Below are 22,970 nucleotides of genomic sequence, written 5' to 3'. Positions count from 1 at the left end.
TTTCAGTTTAGGTAAAATCCAGGTCAGGGAACTAAGTAGTATGCACAAATTTTGGCAACATTAACTACAGTGAGTCAGCATCAGAGGTGGATATCAACTCCCACATACTGCAGTTACATCAAGACCCCTTATCATACATCTAGCCCAATAAATCAGAAGAGTTATTTTGGGAGGAAGAAATAGAGAAATGTCCCCTTTAACCATGCAAAAACCTGCCCAGTGTGCCATTCTCTATGCTGCACTAAAAATCAAGCTCCATCTTTCCTTGTAGTCCCCTTCACTCCAACTCTCCATCTACCATTCAGGCTTTTGGCTTTAATGCTCTTCTGAATCTCTGAGGTTTAGGACTGAGGAACATTCACTCCTTGCCTGGTGCATTCAAAATATGGTCCCATTCAAGCATATACAAAACCTGCTTTTGCATGAGGTGTACCCCAAGGCATTTATATTCTAGATTCATAACACTTATAGAAATAAACTGTAAAAAGGACTCTGAAGGGTTTCACTAAGTCTACTCATGAGCCAGCAGAGTTCTAAACAACCTCAACTTTAAATCTATCTTTTGTATACTTACATCATGCCCAGAGTCCATAATTTTCATAGTTCTGAAAACAATGTAGGATGATCCACATTTAGCAGTGCATGGCTTGTAAGTTTACCACAAGATCATAAATTTGCTATGATTGGTAAAATCATCATTGTCATAGGGAATGTGACGGATGCAGAAGAAAATATCAGGAAAGAAGAAGTGAAATAATCCCCTGTATAACATGTGGCTTCATCACAAGAGGTAAAAAGTGAACATGTTAAGCTGGGCTGTTTATCTTGGCTGAGTCATACCCATCAACTACAGAAACAGCAAAAACACATCTCTGACCAGTCTCCAGAACAGCAGTTTCACTAACTGAAATGCTACACAAGACCTGTGAGTTCTTATGTACAGATATAAAATTTCAGTAATTCAAGCTTGTACCTCTCACTAGCACTAAATCCCTGAGGTTTGAGTTCAGATAAAAATACAGATTTTTAAGGAATTTAGTTGAACTTCATGCAAACTACCAAAGCTCTTAACAATGTAAGGAAATTGAACAATTTGAGAGGATACACTTTTATTAAATCTGAGGCTGTTGCTCTGCCTGGTATGGCTGAAAACACCTCTATGGGTTACTCATGGCATTTTGGCACTTTCTCACTGCCTTTCAACTGCTAAAACACACAAAGAAAGAAACATAGATGTTAAGCCACATTTTCCAAGCTTGTAAAATAAATTAATTTTAAAAGTCATGTAGCTGTTAATTGGTTTGCTCTGCTCCAGTTATTAGCAGCCACACTAGAATCACCAGCTAAACAACAAATTTTTGAAAAGACCAAAGTTATTTCCTCAGTTAACATTTATTTTGCATGTATCCATAAAAGTGCTACATGAAAAGAGTGTGAACATACACAGAACAACTCTTGACTTCATTTTCTTGCCAACTATCAGACAGCATTGCTCATGCACAAATCTTTTGGTATTTAATACTCATAGTCCAGAAGTATCTACTGATGTCAATTGGGATCAAGAAATTTTATTAAGTGTTTGCTGTACAAAACAAACATTGTCACAATTCTGCCACAAAGCACTTGCAGTTGGACAGGCTGAAAACTCAACTATTGCTGCACTGTGTATTATGTGAGAACTATTTTTTGTTATTCTAGTCACCTTTAAATGCAAATTTTACACTACAGGTAGCTCTGTGCAGTAATGGAGGGCATTCCACTTCTTGCAACAAATCCAGGACAATACTCCAGCAGCTACCAAGGCAAAAAAGCTACTTTGTCTTACCAGGCCTTTTTTAAAATCTTTTTTGTGCCTATATTTCATTTCAGTGGAAAATTCAATGACATAATAGTACCAATCAAACTGAATTTAATTTAGAAGATAGATAATTATTTTTCAAACAAAAAATGTTGGCTGAAATCAACAAGAGTATACATTTTGACTGAAATAATTTTACATTCGATTTCAAAATTTTTGAGATGTGTCCCTTCTCCAACACTTCTTTCCCCAAGAGAGACAACGTGCTTGCATTTGGTTTAATTGAACATTTACTCTTAACCAATGACAAAAAGGCTTTCCTACTTCACGAAGTACAAAAAAATAAGAAAAATAATCAAATCCTTGCATGGCCCTATTGGCCACAACCCACCTTCCTTCTTGGCAGGTATATTAAGACAGAAAAGGTTACTTTCGAGGTAAGTTTAGGAATTAAGCCTTCTTTGGGAAACCTGCATTACTGACAGGGAACAGCTTTCCCAAGTCTGAGTGGAGTGCTGGATGGGATCAGATCTCAGGAGTAATGTCTCCTGGCCACATGCGATCCCCGGCTCTCTTCTACAGCCCACTAAAGGCCCCTGGCAACCCACATCCCCCAAATGAGGCAGCAGAGGATGCTTCTTCAAATATCTCCTTGAGGCCAAGGATGTTTCTATGGTAATTCTGCATGCAAAGTTACAGGCTCATGCTGCATGTGAGGCTACACCAGGGCCCAAGGAGATGAATGAACCCATCTAAGGTTGTGCATACCCAGCGGACTGCCATAATTTTGGGTGCGCAGAAATATAAAGATGGAATAATGACAATGTTGTGCTGCACTTCAATTGTTGAATTACTTCAATACCTTGCTCACAGATGTGTGCATGTGAATCTAATCAACCAAACTCCTTGCAGACAGCAGAGATTATTTTGAGATTTTTTTCCTGGCTTCTGCAACAGAAAAAGAAGAATCAGCCTTTCATAACCTCTTGTATAAAGGGATGTGTGTGTGCATACATACACAAACACACACCCTCTGTACATGCACAAAAAAAGCTGAGGATAAAAGGTTTCCTTTCTAGAACACATTTTTCTCAGAAACATATAACTTCTAATAACAGGCTTAGTTTTTCATAAAGAAAAAACACACCAAAAACCAGTTTGATTGTTCATGTACCTAAACATTTACAACAAAAAACAACAGGGGCAAAGGAAGGGTGGCGCTATCGGAGATAAATATATGAAGAAAATCAGATTTTTACATATCCCTCTAAATCCTAGAAAAGGAAGCTTTTCAGAATCTTTTCTTTGTGAATTATTTTTTTGCTTCAGATCCTAAAACAGCACATTCAACTATTCAATTTCCTGTTCAATAATAGGGACTCACATTGCCTTTTAAAGGCATACAAAAAAGTTGCATCTTTTTGCTTTCATTTTCTTTGTGTGTTTGTTGCATACTGACATCAAATTCCCTGCAGGCATCCTAACCTTGCAATTGGAGACACAGTGCTCTAGGGTTTTCCGCGTGTCTAATACACCTGGATAAAAAGTGCTAATTGTCACCAACTTCCATTAAATGACAGCAGTAAGGCACAAAATATGCTTGATTTGCAGACACTAGTGCTTCTGGGAGTTAGCAGCAGTTTAATAATTGTGCAGACCTCAAACATTCCCCTGGCACGGCCAGTCTTGGTTTCCAATGTAATACCAGATTATAAGGCCTTTCTTTTTAGCTTGCTTTCCTAAGGAAATAAGGCTTAGGCAGTTGCACTGTCTCCCTGTGCACAGGTTTAACTCTCCTACCTTCCCACAATAATTTCTGGTCAATCTGAATACATTTTACAGGAAGGCAGAGGTCACAAAGGTACAATAGCCTCAGCAGTTTCGTGAAAGAGGCAGCTAGTTAGACATAATAAAGCCTGAGCCCAAGTGTTTCAAATATCCTGGTTTTCTAGATTCAGGTATTCTTGGGGGACAAACTCTGATTTTGCTCAAGTTTTGTTAGCTCTGAAAGCAGAAGGTAGATGTGCCATATCACATATTCAGCAGGCAGTAACTCTTGCATCTGACCACATTTACAGATCAGGTCTCAGACTAGGTTCCCAGTTTCTTTTTTTTTTTTTTTTTTTTAACAAACCTATAATCCAAACACCCTATTTCAGCTTGAAGCTTTGAATGCGCACCAAGAGGCAGCTCTTGCACAGGTACAATCTTGCTCTGGTTTCCTTCAGATAAATTCAGGAGCCAACACTTTACCTTCCTAATTCTTCTTGCTCTGCCTCTGCTGCTGTTCCCTCTGTGCTCTCAGCACATGTGGGCACGTACTCTTGGTTATTAGGACACCACCCCTATGGCATGCAAGCAGTTCACTGATGGCTCCGGTGGCATTACAAAGCTCATTTCTGCATGCAGCAACACGATTATGGCGAAGGTGAGGTCGAGGTTGAGCGAATGTGTTTCAACACTTCTTTCTTGGTATTTATTACTGTGCCATAGCACTCCTGCAATCTGGCCTGCTGCTGCTCCAACTGCTTGTGCAAGCTTCTGATGGAACGCAGCAGCAGAAGCCGTCGGTACATGGCTAGCTGGAGACGGTACTTCTCCTTTTCCTCCTTTTTCCTATTTTCTAAGGTCTCCATTACCTTTGCAGTCTTCATCCAAATCGCTTGGCTCGGACTACAAGGGGCTGTATTGCCCTCAACATTGCTCCCTGCCTGTGTCACGTGGGCCATGGCCTTGCTGGAGAGGATGGACAATCTTTCGGGCACTGCTGAGCTTCCCTTGTCTTCATTAAGGCTGGCTGACAAAGAGCTGGCAGAGCAACCAGAGGATGTTGTTAAAGCATCACGATTCAGAAATGGGTCCTCATTGTTATTTTGGATCTCCTCTTCATCTCTTGGTGTTACACCTACTGTCTCAGCCATTTATTGCATGAATTACAGAAAGTTTCTGTGGACAAAAGGGAAGCAAGAGGATTTCATTTCCAGATACATACACACAGAAGCCCAGTGCAGAGTGACATTTGAAGAAAGAACCTCTTTTTATATTTAAGCAATGGACCTATTACTTTTCTAATAAAGCACAACCCTTGGGTCACTTCAGGCCATTTTTTGTGATTTGGATTAGATGTTCTTTGAGACACAACATTAATCCAATAATAATTAAAATGATATACTGTACTATTAACATTCTCAAATCTTTAAAGGCAAGTGATCTATCCCTGCAGCACTGGCTGTGCTGACTAATTAAACAGAACACAGTTGTAAATGGGTATTGTAAGCACTTCTATTTAAGAACACAGCTCTAACAAGTGTAGTTTGTAGAGATCGGCAAGTTACCAGGACTGATCAGCTCTAAAGGGAGGTGGATGTACCACAAACAGCAGACTACATTTAAATGCCCTCTCCAAAATTTATCTATCAGCTACCAGTTTATTTACAAGACTACCTTTCCCCCTCCTATTAATTCTAACAGTAAGGCTATATTAACACTACGTTAGCCATAGACAGGAAAAAGAAACCAAACACTTACCGAGGTTACTGGGGGAAAGGAAAAGAGTTACAGTGCATTGTGTCTGTGTGTCATGTTTTCTTGATTGTGAGTCAGCACAATCTGGAACAGAAACATCACGGTGCTGGAGCAGCAACAGCATTACACTGTTCCACCCAGCAACAACACAGTCAGTCCCAATCACAGAGGAGTGCAGGGCTGGTTTCTTCCCCCTCTGCAAATGGATATTCCTCCCTGGCATCCAGCTTTTATGTCACCTTTGAGCACTAAAAAAAAAACAACAGGGTTGGATGACACTTCTTGTCCCATTGCAAAAATGAACATACCCGATCCATTCATTCTACAGAATGATAATATCTATAGCCCTTCTTGCCCCTGCCAGTCAGCAAGGAGGTAACACAGCATCCAAAATAGGATGAATAGTTCTGGGCTCCAGTGTACATATATTTTCCTTCAGAGAAAATAAACTTGGATAAACCTTAGCTGCATGAACACACTAATAAAACATGAAACAAGCTTTCAGCATCAACCAAATGCAAAGCATAAAGGCAGCAAAAGCTTTAGATTTAAGTGCCTAATGTGCATGTGTGTTTAATTAAGCTGGCCTAATCTTTAAGAAGCAGCTCTACATCCAGCTAAAGTATCTCACAGAACAATAAACTTTATCTGCACCTTTGATGTTCAGAAGAGCTACCTTCAGCATCCTCTCTTGCTTGTAATGCCAGGAACATAATTCAGAGATAGGAAATTCACAGATCATCTATCTGCATCTACTTCAGTTAATTTACCACAGGGCTCCAGTTGCCCTAAGATTTCCTCTAGTCTACCCAGCTAATATAAATAAAAGAAAGAACCAATCCAAAATACTATCTAGAATCTTCCTGGAGCTGGAAAAGAATGAAGGTAGATCCTATCTCCATGTGTCTACATACTGCAATACAGATAATAATTTCTTATTTTTCATCTGTACTATCTTTCTTTCCGATGAAGCTGTTAAGATTTACTTCCAACCCTGAACTCATGAAGCCCAGTTAACATAAATTCAGATTTGTACCCTGAGGTCTAACTTGAATGTATTTTCTGATGCAGTAGATATTTTGCACTGCATTGGTAAAATAAACTAAACCTGCTGTGTTTATGTGCCAGATCATGCTGCAGATTATATAAATAATACTAGGAACATATTAATATCCAGTGAGTTAATAAACTCTGCAAGTTTGTATCTTGGTGATTCCCATTTATCTGAATCACAAGTTACAGTAATTGAAGAATATGGAATTCAGATAACAGGGATTTTACTGCATCACACACTGAAAAGGTTCATTGTAATACAGCACATGCATAAAGTCTTTTAGTTTTGGTTGCTTTCCTCTACAAAGCACTGCAGGCATTTCTTTCCACTATGAGGACAGTGGATGGATGCTAGGTAGTATACAGTCCCCAGCTACATCAATACTTTTCTATCAGCAATAGTATTCTGTTCCTTACTTCTACCCTTGTAGCAATTTGCTGCAAAATACTACTTTGTTTATTTGTTTGTTTTTTAAAGTTCTCTGCAGCTTTACTTCTTTTAGCAATATTTTACAGTCAGTGTTGTTTGAAGAGAAGAGGACAGCATGAAAAAGTGGTTTTGTATGCCAAATTAGTTTCATAAAAATAATATTAATTTTTTATAGGTGTGGATCTAGATGGAATAAATACCATCTGATACAATCAGCTAAACAGTACCACTACAAACACTCAAAAGTCATTTAGCTAGATGGCTTTTCAGAGAATGCTATGACTTCAGCTGTAATCTATGAAGCTTAATAGCAAAAAAATATTCAGTCCATGGACTTAGAGATTAGTCAAAACAGGAATACTGTGAAAGATGCATATTTATTATTGCTAAAATTCAAGTGCCATTTATGGCTAGGGCTGCATGCATATTTCTGTTATTACTCCCGCTTCAGTTGTTTGCAACTTCCTAAAATCTCACCTAGAGCATCAGATGGAAATTTTCTAGATTCAGCTACTGCCTGAAGATGAATATATATTGAATGCTTCAGCCAAAAATATTGAGATGCTCAAGTACGAAAGCAAGAACAAAACCAGTCTTATGGCTTGGGAGACTTATGGAAACCTTTCAGGAGAAAGGCCCCTTGTGTAATTGCCAGACTGGGGAACAGGGAACAAAACCACAGTTCATTTCCAACTGAAACATGTAAGTTCTTGTTGTGAGATGATACAAGAATTCTTCTTTCGACTGAGACACTTACCTTGATGAAGTGACTCCTACAGTTTAGCTCCCTTTTATTTGCAATTCAACAGCTTAATAAAAGGACCTGAAAAGACCTTATAGTATTCTCTCCTGCAAGAGTTTGCTGTTCCCACTGAGAACCTGTCAAAAGCAGACTTTGTTCAATGTCTCTTGCTTACTCCTGAACTTGTTTTCCTTGGCAACATTTGTGGGAATCTTTCCAGGCAAAAGCTGCTTCAGATTTCACAGTGAATGCATTTGTCAGTCCAACAAACTGAGAATGTCAGGTAGGTAAAATGACAGCAAAGATGTCTCCAGTTGAGGTTCATTGCATTTTATAACCACCCACTCACAGGTAGATGTGACTGCAGCAGTTTGAATGTGTAGGCCATGGAGGAGGCACTGCCAAGCTGTCAGTCTGCCTCTGCTGGTAGGACTCAGGTGGAATGGGGGCTTAGCCGTAATGGTTGTATCTCGAACAGCAGCAGGGAAGAAATGGTCATGGGATAGCCCCTGCAGAGCGGATGACAATTATTTCTCCTTTCTCTGCTAATCATAACGCCCCAGTGTGGACAGACACGAGGACAGGAAGATGCTTGGTCTTGTTTTTTGTTAAGTAGAAATGTTTCACTGGAGTTCAAAGCGTAACAGCCAAACATACTTACGAACAGCATTAGAAGGTGAAAAGTATTGGCGAAGATCTGTTGTAAAACCATGGCCTGGGAAGCTATGTTGTTTTGTATTTGACTTTGGGGAGTACTTTTAACAAAGTAGTAAAAAAAATATCCTATTACACAGTAGTGTAATTCCATATTTTATATTAATTGCTCTTCAAGATGAAAAGCCTTATTCTGTCTGTTAATGTACACACTCACATGGCCTCCTGTGAAATCAATGAGATCCATATGTGTGCATCTGAGGCCTAAATTTTTCCCCAAAGATTCTTTAAAATCCTTTCACAAGGCAGTAAGTCATAGAAGAAAGTCATATGTTCCCTTTCTTCTGCCTCCATATCCAAACCAGACACAAGTTATTACAGGCTGCGCTGCATTATGCTGGATGGTAACGGTACCCCAAGAGGCCATTGGCCATGCAGGGATTGCCATTCTCCTCTCACCCTCATCCACACCTGGGCATTTTTGCATTCCTTTTACACCAGCAGAGAAACAAGAAATGGAGCCCAGCTCCATGTGCAGCCTACTGATGATATCAAGAAGTGCTCTAGATATTTCAGTGGCAGGAAAAACACAATGGGACATCTCAATGGCTTTCAGATGGAAGGAAATTAGGTATCTGTACAGAGCTGCAGTGCAATCAAGTGTGCAGATAACCTGGAAGCTTTTAAGAAAAAGCAGAGTGGATACATGATTTTACCAGTGGGGAAAGTTTCAATGGCTTCAAACATGAAAATCCAGGGATTCCAGTCAAGTTATTTTTATTAAGGGTAAAAATATCAAAACAATCTGCCATGACTGGCAAAAATTAGCAGGCTTGCTGCCACTCTTAACAGAACTGTCTATCAGAGGTGCAAATATCTGAAGGAATAGCTCAGACAACGTTCAGATTAAGGTTGAGTTGAGTTTGTAAGATCTGAAATCTCAAAACAGGAGGTGCCAAAGTGACCCAAACACTAGGAAGTGCTAGATGACAGCTCTCACTGCAATATTCCGGCAGCCCTACTCCTAACCTTGCTTGGCCTTAAATATTCCCAGGGAGAAAAAATGAAAAATATACTTATATGGGTTTATAAAGATCTTATAAAAGCAGAACGTTTTGATTTTCCTCAAGGCAGCAGCTGTTCACTCTACCATCTATGTGGAAAGCAGTGGTTTATGATTTGAATAACCGTTAACTGTGTAAAAGGATAACGGCATCGATGCCTAAACCAGTCTAAGTCCACATTCCTGCCAACAGGTCCATGAGCTGAGTTGTTATGCTGAAACAGCCACAAGGAACTTTCTAAAATCTTGTTGTGAACTCAGAGATCTACTTCACCTCACACAATAAACAACTAACATTGGCACAGAGGACAAGTTGGAAAGGGAGGACCCACAGGCAAACACATGTAGCTGGGATTTTGTTTGATTTTCACCCATTGGGGCAGACAGATCTGTATTGGGCAGACCCAATGGGCATCAAATGGGTCAGCACATTGCAATGAGGAGCAAACTCTTTCCATTTCTAAAGTGGGTTAATAATGCTTGCCAGTGGTCACATAAAGGCTTGCATGATCAAGATGTCTGCAGCATATGCTCTGCAAACTAGTAAGGGGGCAAATAGAAATCTTTATATTGACTTCAAAGAAACCCATGAATCTTGAAAACTGCCAGTTTACCTCACTTATTGTTTCTTCTTTCAATGGAGAGAATACACTTATGTAAAAGTCACCACCATTGTACTGAAAAGGAAAATCTGATTAAAAACTGAAAAAAATGCTAAATTGCAAAAAATATCTTCCCTTACATATTAGGTGCAAAGGAAATTTTAAAATATCAGAAAAGTTTTGACTTTTTTCACCATAATAAAGTGAAGAATGTTTTGTGGCAGTAAAATTAGAAGTGGCTTTCTTCAGTGTGATGCTTCTACCTCTTTTTATTTCAAATCTCGGTTTTGCCTATCATTTTGTTCAGCAAAAAATAAAGTGTGGGAGGGGAAGAGAAAAAAATGCAACAGAATTTTAAGTAGGAAGATCGTATAACCTGAGATGTTATTACAGCCTTCCTATGGAAAAGTGACTAAAAATTCTTCCTGCAGAAAAGATGGTGCTTGAAATATATTTGAATAACCTCCAGCGTTAAAAGATTTAAAAGTGCTGCTCATATATTGCAAGAACTCCATGCCTAGGAGGTAAATACTGGATTACCCAACCTAGCTGTTAGGTTTCAGATGTGAAAATGAGTATGTAGACAACTCGCGTGTCTAGTTACAATTCACATCCGGTATGCATTGAGTGAAAAATCCTTTCTGCTAAGGAATAGGTAAACAGACTGTGTAATTTTTGATAATTGATGCTTATGTTTGCTTTCATTTTGACACCTGATCATAACTGACAAACCAATGGCTAGGAAAGAAGAAAACTTTAAGCTGTAAGAATAATAAACAGAGCACTGTGAGAGATAGGGAAAAAAAATCAAACAAACACATACATGGAAGGAAAACTTCAGGAAGTGTGGCTAAGCCACAAATGGATAGACAAATAATCGTTTGGTGTTTCATCACAATTTAAAAGGAATTTACAGAGCTTTCCAAAAGACAAGTGCATTTTTTTTAAAGTAACAATATCAAGTGCTTTAAAAATGTTGTGCATTTTCTGCCTTAGCTGTTAAATCAGAATGGTATGAGGGGAGACTATTAAGAAAATTGCATTTAGTGGAAAAATTTTTGTTAAGAAACAGTTTCAGATCAAGCAGCTGGAAGAAAATATAAAAATAAAAATTGTACGCATTCATGCTGTTTGAGCCTAACCATTTCTGCAAATCTTAAATTGACTCACAAGGAGCTTAACTCTACAGATCAATATCAAGGACTGAAAAGACTGCATCTACAAACACCTTCTCAAAAATTCTACTTTCTCATTCAGTACACTATGGTGCATAGCCCACTGTGGTTTTGCCTACATACGCTGTTTCCCAAAAAATAAGACCTACCCTGAAAATAAGCTCTAGCATGATTTTTCAGGATTTTTGAGGATGCTTGACATATAAGCTCTATTCCAAAAATAAGCCCTAGTTAAAGTTCATAGAAAAAGTCAATTTAAATAGTGTCCAGGCATGTAGAAAAGTAAGTATCTTTTGGAGCAAAAAGGGAAACAGGGTATCAACCATTGCATATATCCAAAGCAATCCAGCTTTACTCATAGTGTCTACATAGGCTCACCTACCATCTGTGTTGTCCACACACAAACACAGAGTAAACAAACAAACAAGCAAACAAACAAAAAAACCCAAACACTTTCCCCAAGCTTACCTGGGGTTGAGAAGGAGGTCAGGTTTGTTCATTCTGTAATGCCTTTGAAACTGTTAGCGTGGTCAAGATGGATGAGAGTGAGTAAGATACAAGCTTGTCTGTCAGAAAAAAACCATCATCTCAGCAGTATGTAGTGTAATTGATCTAAATCTCAGTTACAGCAGAATTAACACACTCCAAAAGGGAGAGAAGACATATGGACCACTGGATTTGTTGTACTTGACCATGTTCTTAATTTTCAATGTAGGCATTGCCCAGCAACCTGGATTTTTATAGCCTGCTTCTAGTAGTTAGTACAGATAATTCTTTCACATGAGCAACTTCATTTTTACATCCAGAGGCTCTTTGCTGAGTGTCTGTCAAAGTCCAATTCATTACTTGCAGAATTATCAGCTAAAATACTATCACTTTCCTGTAAGTAAAATTTTTAAGAGATTAGAAAGTAACAGAGAAAAGATAGACACATACAATTAATGAAAAATAAGCCTCCAAAGGTTTGGAGGTTTATTTTAGAGATATGAATCTACAGATACTTATTTCTTAAAGGAAGAAGAGATATGGAGTCCAATTTTTACTTGATTGAACAGAGGACAGGCTAAGAAAGAAGAGTCTGAGATACCAATCCCACTGAAGTCTCAGGCTGAACAGAAGAAATAATACATCCTTTGCAGAAACAGCAAACATAGTTAGATTCTGGATGTTAAAATTAGGTAACGTTTCCTTGTACCACTTAAGTTTCTGGCAGTTCTGCCTGCTCGAACCTTGAACCACTGTTGAACCTCCCTGAGCCCCAGGCAAAGGTCCTGCTAGAACCCCACTGGCACATGTAGTCCCAAATCCTGCTTGTACTCAGCAGACCCTAGCAAGCAGTCATTAACTCTAGAGACACGAGGCCACAATTTTACCCTCAGTCATGCCTCCTTGGCATCTACCTGAAGAGCATTAAAAGAACACAGAGCAAAATCATTGCCTACTATCAATGTATTGTTTGCAACCTTGCAAGCTTTCTCCCCATGCTTTCCAAAACCTCTGCCAAGCCACCACTTGTACCATTTTAGTGACTCCAGAGGAGATCCTAACCCTTGGTGGGGGTATTGTCTAATTAAGATTTTGAGAGCATTAAGCAAAAACATTGTGTTTGACCTCACACTTGGCAAATTACTCACAGTTCCCTGCTTCCCTTCTCAAGATTCCCTCGATAACAACCATTGCCAGTAGGGATCTGAAACAAGTGCAGCAAATACATAAATAAATGTCTACATATGTGAACTCCACTTTCTTAGGCAAAAATAATGAAACAAATGACTGAATGATCTGTTGCTCCCTTATGTGTGATAGTTGTACATACAACAATGTGCAAGAAGCCTTCCAGAGAGTTCCTTGCTGTTTTGTCATTCTAAAAGGATGGGACATCTTGCAGCTTCTTTTAATGTAGGCTGAGGGAGTGAGGGTGTATCACATACACCAAAAGGAGGTGGAATTGGCCAGGCCGAGCAAGTTAAGGCAATCCAAAGCTTTCAGACAGGGGAAAAGTAAATCTGTGTGGAAGAACACACAGTGCATGAATGAACAACACCCACACAGACTATTCAAGGTTTTGTTTTCTTTCTCAGAAGAACAAAACAGTCTTTTCTGAGTTCTGCTCATTTTTATGGACAAAGCCACCAGCTCATTGGACAAAAGTACAAGTCATAAGAGAAGTACAGGGCACCTAATCTAGGTAAATTTATGTTATCCTAAAGTGTTTTCAAAACAGACAGGAGAAACTGCCACTTGGAATAAGGCTTCCTTTACCTTCATTTTCAAATGACATGACTTTGAGATTACTAACTTCACAGTAGTGCACCTTAACCACAAGGCACATACTATTGAGACAGACTGAAACCTCAGCCTTAACACAGAGCAGTAACTCTTGGTCAGTGGACAGGGTGGTCCTTGCACTGGGACAGCCAAATACCTGCCAACAACCCCTGTTTCAGGGGGTTCCTGAGCTTGATGCTGCATCTAGATAACTGTGTTTAATAGTCATTGATGGAATTATTTGCTTAATTCCCTTTTGAAGCCATTTATGCCTTTTGGCTTCTGTAACGTCCCATGGCAATGAATTCTGCATTCTAATTTTTCATTGCATGAACAACCTTACCAACAGAGCAAGCCACACCTTTCCAGAGATTCAGTAACTTGCTGACACCATCTTACTTTTGTCTCGTTTAATCTCATGAATCATAAGCAATACAACAAAGATTTCCACATATGTGGTGTTTTTTTTTGTTTTTTTTTTTCCCCTTTTCCCAATATGAAAAAGCTCTTTTAAAGCAGTAGCTATCAATGGGCAAATGACCTACTACACTTTTACACATTTCTGCACATTTCTCACTTAGCTTACACTACCATAAACCCAAGGCTGGCTGAGGCTATCCAGCAAAGGCAGCAAAAAAAGAGGAGTAAATAGTTATTTGCAGAAACAGGTGTGAGTCTGGGAGGGCTGAGTCCCCTCAGCCCTGAAACAGTGCAAGTAAGAAGCAGTGGAGTCCCCCTGAAGGAGAAAAACTAGGAGAAACCAGCAGGAGTTTTAGAGGGAAGGAGAATGAGCAAAAGAGACTGGGAGAAGGTAAAAAGATGTCTTTAGATTTCCTCAAGAATTAAACTCAAGAAAAGGACAGTGGAGAGGCAGGTTGGAGGATTGTATTCCTGTCATCGTCAGCAGAGAGCGAGTAGGAAACGAGACCTGGACTGCCTCTTTCCCAAGTCTGCTGCCCTCGGCAACTGTTTACTTTGCCTTTGCCCAAGCCAGCACGAGACGATATAAAAGGAGTTTCCGAAATGCTTTGAGTCACCAGAACATGGATGAGATCTGTGGATTCAAGCCACCTTTCAAGATTATGAATCTCTTCTGAATATCCATTATGCCAATGATATATAACAAAATCACTGCTGTAATGTGATGCACATGTCAGCTTTAAGGATGCAGTCCCTGCTCAGATGGCATCAGCAGAAGGACATGTCAGCATGGTGGATTACCAGAGCAAATGCTTTAGCATGCAAAGTGATGCAATGTGTTTTAACAACAATTGTTCGCTTATGTTTGTTTCTGTGTCAGGTTTGATGTGACTATCTGCCAGGATAATGCTCAGGATGCTTTGCCTTGCTTTGCAGAAGCTGATTATGTGATCAAATGCTTAAAGCACATAAAATCACTTCCAAGATTCAATAAGATAGATGTGCCAGAAAAGTCAGTAGGTGTTTGAAATAATTGACACTAACAGCTAGACCTGGGTTTTTCAAAAGAATATGCATTTTGTTTTGGATTTGGGTTTTTTTATTATTGCTATTGTTTTCTTTTTCTAATGCACTATCATATAAACTGCCTAGAAATTCAGCCTTAGCATAATGTTCACATCAAATGAAATTCACCCGTTAAGAAAGAACATACACAGGGTTCTCCCTGAAGTGGAAAAAATTCAGTCTTTGTGCAGAGCAGATACCCTGTGAACCTTCTTACCCTGTGCACATGCCTGGAACAATACAGCAGACTCCAGTACCATAGCAGAGCTGATGCTTGTAGGACCAGGAGATTCAGCACTGAGCTCTTAGCCGCCCTTTCCTCTGTCTGTAATACTAAATTTTTTCCAGTAAAGGCCCAGACCCTTATAGAAATGTTGTATATATGGCTGCAGAAGAAACAGGAAGGGTTACTTGTTCTTATCACTTTTGTGTTGCATTTCCAGCCTATTCTGAATGATCACATGGTCCCAAAGTGAGAAAGCATGGTTCACATGCAAGATACAAGTACAGAAGGCAAAATGACTGCAGCACTTGCCCAGAAATCATGATGTCATATAGAGGCTTCAACCTGTACTTCCAGTTTGGGGTCTAGCCTGGCACCAGTGTCCCACTAAGCAGCTTTGTAAGAGCATCAGGCCCTCAGAAGTACTTAGGCACTGAAATCAATAAGAGTGGTACCTATATGTTTTCAGAAATCTGTCTTTAATTTCACCACGCCATAAATCTCTCTAATGGAGACATCCTTCATCTTTTCTGCTTCACAAGCCAGTTGTGAAGCTTAATTACATGATGATTATGAAGTCCAGTAAATACAACATATATTAAGAGTAGTTAATGAGATTTCTGTCACAAGCAGACTTTATCTCTTGTGAAATATTACTCACATGTTGAAAAAAACCCCATGTTTTCAAAAGAAAAACACAGACACATTCAATATAAAACAAATCTAGCTTGATTATTTCTGTAAATACTATGTTATATGACTCAATTATATTTATTAACACAGCATGGAAAATAGCATAGACCTTTCTGACCAATGTGGAATACTTTCTGCAGATCCATGTGTCTGTCATTACCTACAGTACCTGGCCAAGTCTGGGACCCCAGACCCAAAAGAGGTCTGCTTCCCTAGAAATCAAGTGGCTTAAATACCTCCAAAGAACTGACATGAGGTCCCCTTCCACCAAATGCTACGTAAATCCCTTGCAAAGAGATGGACTTGGTTTCAAATTGTGCATACTTCATAATGCAACTTTGCCTTACCACTAGGCCCCACATATAAAAAGAGTGCATGTGGCATCGTTGCAGTTGAACAGATTCCTCATACTGCTTTAACCTTTTATCCGTAGTCTCTGCATGACCAAGTTGCCAGAAAAGAATGAAGAAAGGAAGACAAAAAAATTGAGAAAGTCTAACAGATTACACAGTATTAACTATGCAATGGCTGAAGTGGGTCCAGTGCACAAGATAGAAATACTTTCCTAGCAGGTACTCACATACTGACCAATTAATTCATTTCATAGCACGGGGACCTTAGCTAGATGACTATGTGCACACGTAAGACTGCAGAGAAAGTGTTGCTTGTGTATTCAGTGCTTTCTCAAGCAGTAGCAAAACATATAGCCTAAAAAGAGTAAAAGGACTCGAAAAGGGAAGGCATGATTCATTAAAAAGAGCTCTCTGGCATGCATCCTTCTGAGACAGAACAAACATACATCCTACCTATGCTGTATCTGGGCAAATACGTGTCCTGTTAACAATTATAATGTGGAATTAATAAATTAATAATACTTTTGCGGTGCTCAGGCAGGAGTGATTTTCAGCACATGATGCCTATTATAGAAAGCTCTATTAATATCCACCAAAGGAAACCTGTTTGTTGACCTAAAGTGCAGCCGCTTCCTAGTCTCTTCTTGTGAAGTTATTTGGGTCCTATGGGACAACTGTACTGAGTTTTTGACGCAAATATTAAAATTCTATTTAGATGTACAATGTTTTAATGCAAATTTTTACCATAAAACTGAATGCTCCATTCAGTTAAATTAATAGAATTACAAAAAGATGTAATGATAGCAATTAAGTCTTGAAAATGCAAATTTTATAGTCAAGGACAATTACCTCATTTATAGTATACTGGAATGATGCCAGATGAAGGTAATTTAGATCCCCCAGCTCACAGTTATATCATGAAGGATATCTTAATTTCATTAGTACAACAAAGATGAGTGAGAAGTTATAGAGAATACTAAAAAAAAAAAAAAAAAAAAAGACACAAGAGAGAAAATTTGACCTTTCTCATTTCATTGCAGCTAGAATGCATAGATCTTACTAAAGTATTAGTAATATTTCTTTCTACTCCCATCTCTGAAAAAATGCTTTTTTTTTTTATTAGCAGCAATGGAACATTAGTATGTAAAAGGTCAGCTTCATTCAGATACTTAGAGTCAATGTGTCCATGCCACAACACTTATGGACCTCTCATTATTTCAGTTTTAAGGATGCATACAGTGTTAGCTCTTTGCTTACAAGGTCTCAAGCCATGGTCTTAAAGATACATGGTTTTGACTCCAGCAGGACTTAAAACATTCTTGAAAAATTCCACTCACTCTTACAAAAGTACTCCTGCCTCTCCTAAACAGGCAAGTCAAGTATCATTATTTTTTCATTAGCATGGCAAAGAGTGATCAGGTAAATGCAAAATAGAATGATATACTACAGATTTCCTAGCCAGCTGAAAAGGTTAGGAAAAAACCCAAAAACAACAAAACCAAACCAAAAAACCTCAAACAAACCAACCAACCAACTGGTTTCATACAGATTCTTTAGCACATTACCAAGTTCAAATAGGATTCCCTTCCCTTCCATTATTTGCTGCCCTAGCTACTCGTAACCCAAACAGGTATCCAGGGAAAGGCATATTAAATATGGTGCAACATGAAGTTTCTAGAAAAAGTCTTCACCAGGTTTCCTTCATGGCCTGTTGTAGCTACTGCAGACAACTCAAAGCTCAAACTCACTGAAGGGCTCTATCCTCCTAAATCTAGTTTTACCGAATTCACTTCCTAAAATCTAACACATGGCCTCTAGAGAGATCTGAAATCTCCACAGACAGAGCAGCAAACTTTTCCACCTCTTTCCTCACCCTGAGCACAGCTAATAAGGGCAACACAAAACATGCTGCATACCCACAACACAAGTGGCTTTGCTCCAGACCTCCCACATCAAAGACACCCACATGCCTCCCACTGGTAACGTGGCACTGCGGGATGGGTTTGTCCCCTTGCAGAGCACCACACTGTGACAAGAATGTGGCATTGCAGGACCCCCACCTGGACACCCCTCCCGAAGCCACTTCATAGACCCTGCTCACTACAAAACAGCCCATGCATGAGTGACATAGCATTTTTATCCTTCAGCCCGTTGTCACCATGATAGCTAGCAGAATAATTTTAAGTAATAAAACACATATGTGCAAGCCTTACTGGGAGCTGAGTGTGAACAAGTGAAACTGGTTTGTTAATCTGACCTGAAAGTTCACTAAATTTGCTCTTCAGTGATTTAGTTGCAGGCACTGCTTACCATAAAAATGGGTGTCTTAAAAATAAAAGGGCAACTATGACCTGAAATTAGTTCATTATTGATTTTATAATAATAACAGGGCTGCTGGCTATTTTGTTTTAAGAAAACAAGCCTATTCTGAAGGAAAAAATGTACCCAAAGTAGGGTTTGTGCTTTTTCCTCCTTATTCTTGAATTCAAATACAGCTGGGTGCACATGGACACATGCTGGTTTTGCTTCCTTGGACAGGATCTTATGAAAATAGGGACAGATCCAGTGCTTTTTTCCCTTCTAGTTGTCAACATGTGTGCTCAGACACACCTGCAGTGCCACCCTTATTTTGCACTGATCTCACAAGTAAAAGTCTGGCCGCAGTGAAGTGGGCTGGAGAGGTGCCCTTGACTTCAATGGCAGGATTTCACCCTGCATTCCTTCCAGTCAAGGATGCTACTAGTCACCCTGCTGCTTGAAACCAATGGGTGATATTGTGGCTCGTGGAAAGTCATTGGCTCTCAATGGGGTTCAGGTTTCCTTCAGTGAATTGTCTTCTATTGTCCTAGAGAAAAATTAGACCTTGTACCAATATTGACTTTATCCCATGCTTCTGATTTTTTTTACCCCTATTACACCTGAGAAGTTAATCGAGCTTGTTATTTTTATTTATTTTTTTATTTACATGAATTTATGTAGCATTCTAAACTCTCAGGTCTTTGTGGATGTTGTTTGGAAATTTGGCTTAATAAGGAGCACTTGAGTGAGTTAAGATTAGGCACATTTGTACCATGCTGTACAACACAGCTTAAACTTCCATGTCATTTTAGTGAAAAGCATACATTTAACAAGCTAATAGTCGGTGAATCTGCTGATTCTCAGCTGTTGCAGGGAGAAATGTTTTGTCCAGGTTATTCCCAGTATGTCTCACTTGTAAAAAAAACAGGCTGTGATCGTAATAGGATATTGATTAGTCTGGATCCCATACAGAGCAGAACTTGATTCTTTGGTGGACCACTAAAGGTCATATTGCTTGATTGCTCCATAGCTTCTAAAATACAAGAAATATTGAACCAAAACTGTTTTCAATTATACTCATGTTATCTGAGGCCTGGGAATGTAACCAAGGGCAGCATTTGGCCCATTCTTCTAAAAAAAAGGACTGATTTTCAGCATTTTGTGTTCTCATTAGCAGAGCTGAACATTTGCCCTGCCTACTCTAATTGATGTCTTGGGCTGAACTTAATTCCAGAGTAAGCAGGTGCAAAACTCTTTGACCCGTGCACTTATTTTTGGATGGATCTGACATACCATGATTTGTGCATAGTGTTATCTGAAAATTATGTTTGTTTTAGGACTAGTTTTGGTTTACATCTTCAGATGCATTTCTGCAGAACAGTATTTACAACTGTTTATGTAACTCTGATCTCCAAATTCCTCGCTTGATCTGACTGTCCCAATGATCTTAGGTTGGCAATAAGCTAATGACTTCTTGTTAAGTAAGGTTTAATCAAACGATGATGCTAGGGCTGGTAAAATGAAATTAGGTTTTTGTGCTCATGAAGACCCCTGCCAAAAACTATATAGTGATGTCAAAATACATTGAGGAAAATAGCATAGATCTAACTTTTCCTTTTATTACACTGACACCACTGAGATCCTAAGCACCAAAAGGGGCTTCTAGGAAATGATATAACGTAAGTGAAGGAAAAATTTGTCCTATTTTATCTTCTTTCAAAAAATTCAGTTTTCTAGTCATAACTCAAATAGAGTAAATTCCATTTGTGGTCACCCAACACAACTGTGGAGAAAAATCCTAGCAACAAGTCAATTATTTCCTTGATCCTATCAGAAATAAGAGTTAGATTTAGCTTGATACTAAATTCCACTACATCCTAAAATGCAGTAGAGAAAGAAATAGAGGAGTCATACATTAATTTTAGTCAGTAATGGTCCTAGTTGTTCTGTCACTCTAGTACATATTTTTTCCAAATTAATACAGCGATTCTGAGAAAATAGAATTCCTTTTTATGTATATATGGAATTTATTATTTATTCCTATTTCCAATCTGTATTGAAATGCTTCATGTGGAATGCAATCCCTTTTTATTCCTGACCTACATCTGCTTTGAAAGCTGTATGAATGGGATTATTTCTTTTCTGCTTTCTAATGTTTTTCTTCTCACTTTATGAATGCTCAAAAATGAGACAAATTATTTCTGACCATTTTCCCAACATTCTGAATACTGGAGTGGGTTTCCTTTGAGACATGATTTTAAAATAATTTAACTCCATATTCTCAGTAGATGCCTGTGATTTTTTTGAGACTTGGCAGTTTGTGGGTCCAGTTTAGACAACTGCTTGATTTTCAAATATTCAGAGCATTCACAAAGCCTGCTGAAGCAGAAATAAGGCTTTCAGTGTCCTTTACGCTTACTATCTTCATTAACTCCAAACTGAGGTATTTTGGAAAACTCTGTTTTTAAAAACTCTTGCCATCAATGAATTTCACAGTCCTGTGCAGAAAGTCAATGAGAAGACCAGGTTAAGACCAGAATTGAAGTTTTCCTGAGTCTTGCACAACTTCTTGTCTATTGAAGAGTTCTCAGCCACTACAACCACCTGTAACATTCAAGCAACAGTGGAAATTGTTAGCAATATTCTTTCCAGATAATGAAAAGCGATCCGAATTTTGTTTGCTTGTTTTGTTTTTAAGATGAATGGCTCATGTAGGTAATATATACATATTTGCCATTTTTACTTTGTAAAAAGGATGTGTCACAAAGAAAGTTTGCGAAACAGAAAAGATAGGTGTCAAATTCCAGAAAAGAAGGAAAATAATATAAAGCAATCTCTGAAAAAGCAGATTGGAGATCCACTGACACTGTCTTGTTCACAGTAACAAATCGAGTAATTTAATAAAAGAGAGCTCATTAAAATATTCTAAAATATATTCTAATAAAATATCTAACATTACAGTAACATTACAGTACCCTGAAAGGGCTTTCATATGCTTTCCAATATAGCTTCTGATTCGAAGTAGTAGCTGATGCAGCAGGATAAATAAAGAAATATCTAGATTACTATGGTTCCCAAAGGTCATTTTTATGAAAAGATCAGGAAATATGTTTCATTGAAATTAAAAATAAAACCATATCAAGTTTAATAACATTGTTACTATAATGACATAAAATTCAGTGAGATGGTATACTGTTTAATATTTGACTGTCAAGTTTCTACAGTGAAACTGAGATGTGTGGAAGCATTTAAACTTTCTAAACTGAATTTGCTTTCAATTTTATTGCTGGTTTATTACCTGCTTCCTTCCCCCCCGCCCTTTCTATAACACTACTTCTTTCTTAATTGAACCTGATATTTTCACTGAAGTAAAATAAAAATACATGGAGGGCCACACTTCTATTCCCAGGAAGACTCGGTGAGAATAACCACCTCTAGATGGCCAAAAGCTTTCTACTCTGATTCATTTTCTCCATCAAGAGAGGACTTCAGCAGTGTTTAAGGGCATAGCGAGGGGGGCACTGCCAGGACGCAGCTTCCTTCTGGATTTTCTCAGTGATAGAATCATCTGAGATAGTTTAATATCAGACGCTGTGTCAACCCTCGCCCATTCTGGAAAGGGGCAAGGGTCCAGCTGGTGTAATACCACTGCTCCCAGCTCTGCATTCACATAAACTACTGTAAAGACAACTGAGGCCAGCAACTGCAAAGTCAAAGCAGTCCCTGGCTACATACAGCCTTTTGTTGGACATGGTGCTGAATGCTAGCATCAGAGAACTGAAAAGTCTGTAGCTTGATGCAGTTCTGCAAAACGTGGATTTTCAGATAAGTAAACAAACCTCTCTGCCCCGGGGACAGAAATTATTCAATACACGTAAAAAACATGGAACATTTTGAGATCAAATGCTTTTTTTAAAATACAGGCTTGGTTTAGCACGTTTCTCCAGGATGGATTTCACCAGATTAGTTTAAGAGTTGTTTGGATTCATCAGTGTAGAAAGCAGCCGTAAATGTTCTTGAAATATTTACTTGATGGGCCTGATAAAGCAAAAATCTGTGTGTCTTAGCTGCAAAATTTACTGTAAATGTTTCAGCAACTGTAAAATCTTGCATAGCAATGTAATTAGTGCATTTATGACAGACACTAGAGACCTGTCTACAAATGACTATATGAATTATACTCATACACTGACCTCCGTTCTGAAGGATTTTTTTCCCACCCTCTACTTAGCCACCTTTTTGCAGTAATCACAAGCACATGGATGTAAAGGAACAAAAAGGGAAGACAACAGTTACCAATATCTAAGTATTTGCTTGTTTACTTACAGTATCATCCAGAAGACAGGTGACAATTGTCAGCAGAGGTTCTACTTTGTTCCTACCGAAGACATCTACCAGGTGGGTATCAGCACAGCACACAGGGCTGGGGCATCCCTTCTGCTGCTCAGCCCTAGCATCCCTCCTTTCTCCTCATCCCTCTGCAATGCTCCTTCAGGACTCACTTCACATGGGCCATGCAGCCCTCTGTACCTAGAAAGGATACAAAGATGTCGTTGTTGATTACTATAACACTGATCTTTGAGGAAAGGTTTGTCAGCTAAAGGACTC

General features: G+C 38.8%; 1 protein-coding gene across 2 annotated transcripts; it reads right to left on the bottom strand.

Moving 5' to 3' along the window:
• Positions 1–1,373: 1,373 nt before the first annotated feature.
• LOC110366284 (UPF0500 protein C1orf216 homolog) lies at positions 1,374–22,913 on the bottom strand. Of its 2 annotated transcripts, XM_065052437.1 has the most exons (4): positions 22,689–22,913; positions 11,511–11,608; positions 5,327–5,407; positions 1,374–4,744 (listed from the first exon to the last, which is right to left on the bottom strand). In XM_065052437.1, exon 4 carries the CDS (start codon positions 4,717–4,719, stop codon positions 4,216–4,218), a length of 504 nt encoding a protein of 167 aa, XP_064908509.1. In that variant the 5' UTR covers positions 4,720–4,744; positions 5,327–5,407; positions 11,511–11,608; positions 22,689–22,913; the 3' UTR covers positions 1,374–4,215. The 2 variants fall into 2 exon arrangements, with proteins under 2 accessions (XP_064908509.1, XP_064908508.1); XM_065052436.1 differs by lacking the exons at positions 11,511–11,608; positions 22,689–22,913 and having other exon boundaries at positions 5,327–6,292.
• Positions 22,914–22,970: the final 57 nt, after the last annotated feature.

The sequence above is a fragment of the Columba livia genome, chromosome 2 (assembly GCF_036013475.1).
Source record: "Columba livia isolate bColLiv1 breed racing homer chromosome 2, bColLiv1.pat.W.v2, whole genome shotgun sequence".
Classification (NCBI taxonomy): domain Eukaryota; kingdom Metazoa; phylum Chordata; class Aves; order Columbiformes; family Columbidae; genus Columba; species Columba livia.
The sequence above is the reverse complement of the archived record's forward strand: the minus strand, read 5'-3'. Positions and strand labels throughout refer to the sequence as shown.

Coding starts and splice junctions, on each gene's coding strand:
- LOC110366284 (XM_065052437.1), bottom strand. CDS start 4,719: ATGGCTGAGACAGTAGGTGTAACACCAAGAGATGAAGAGGAGATCCAA.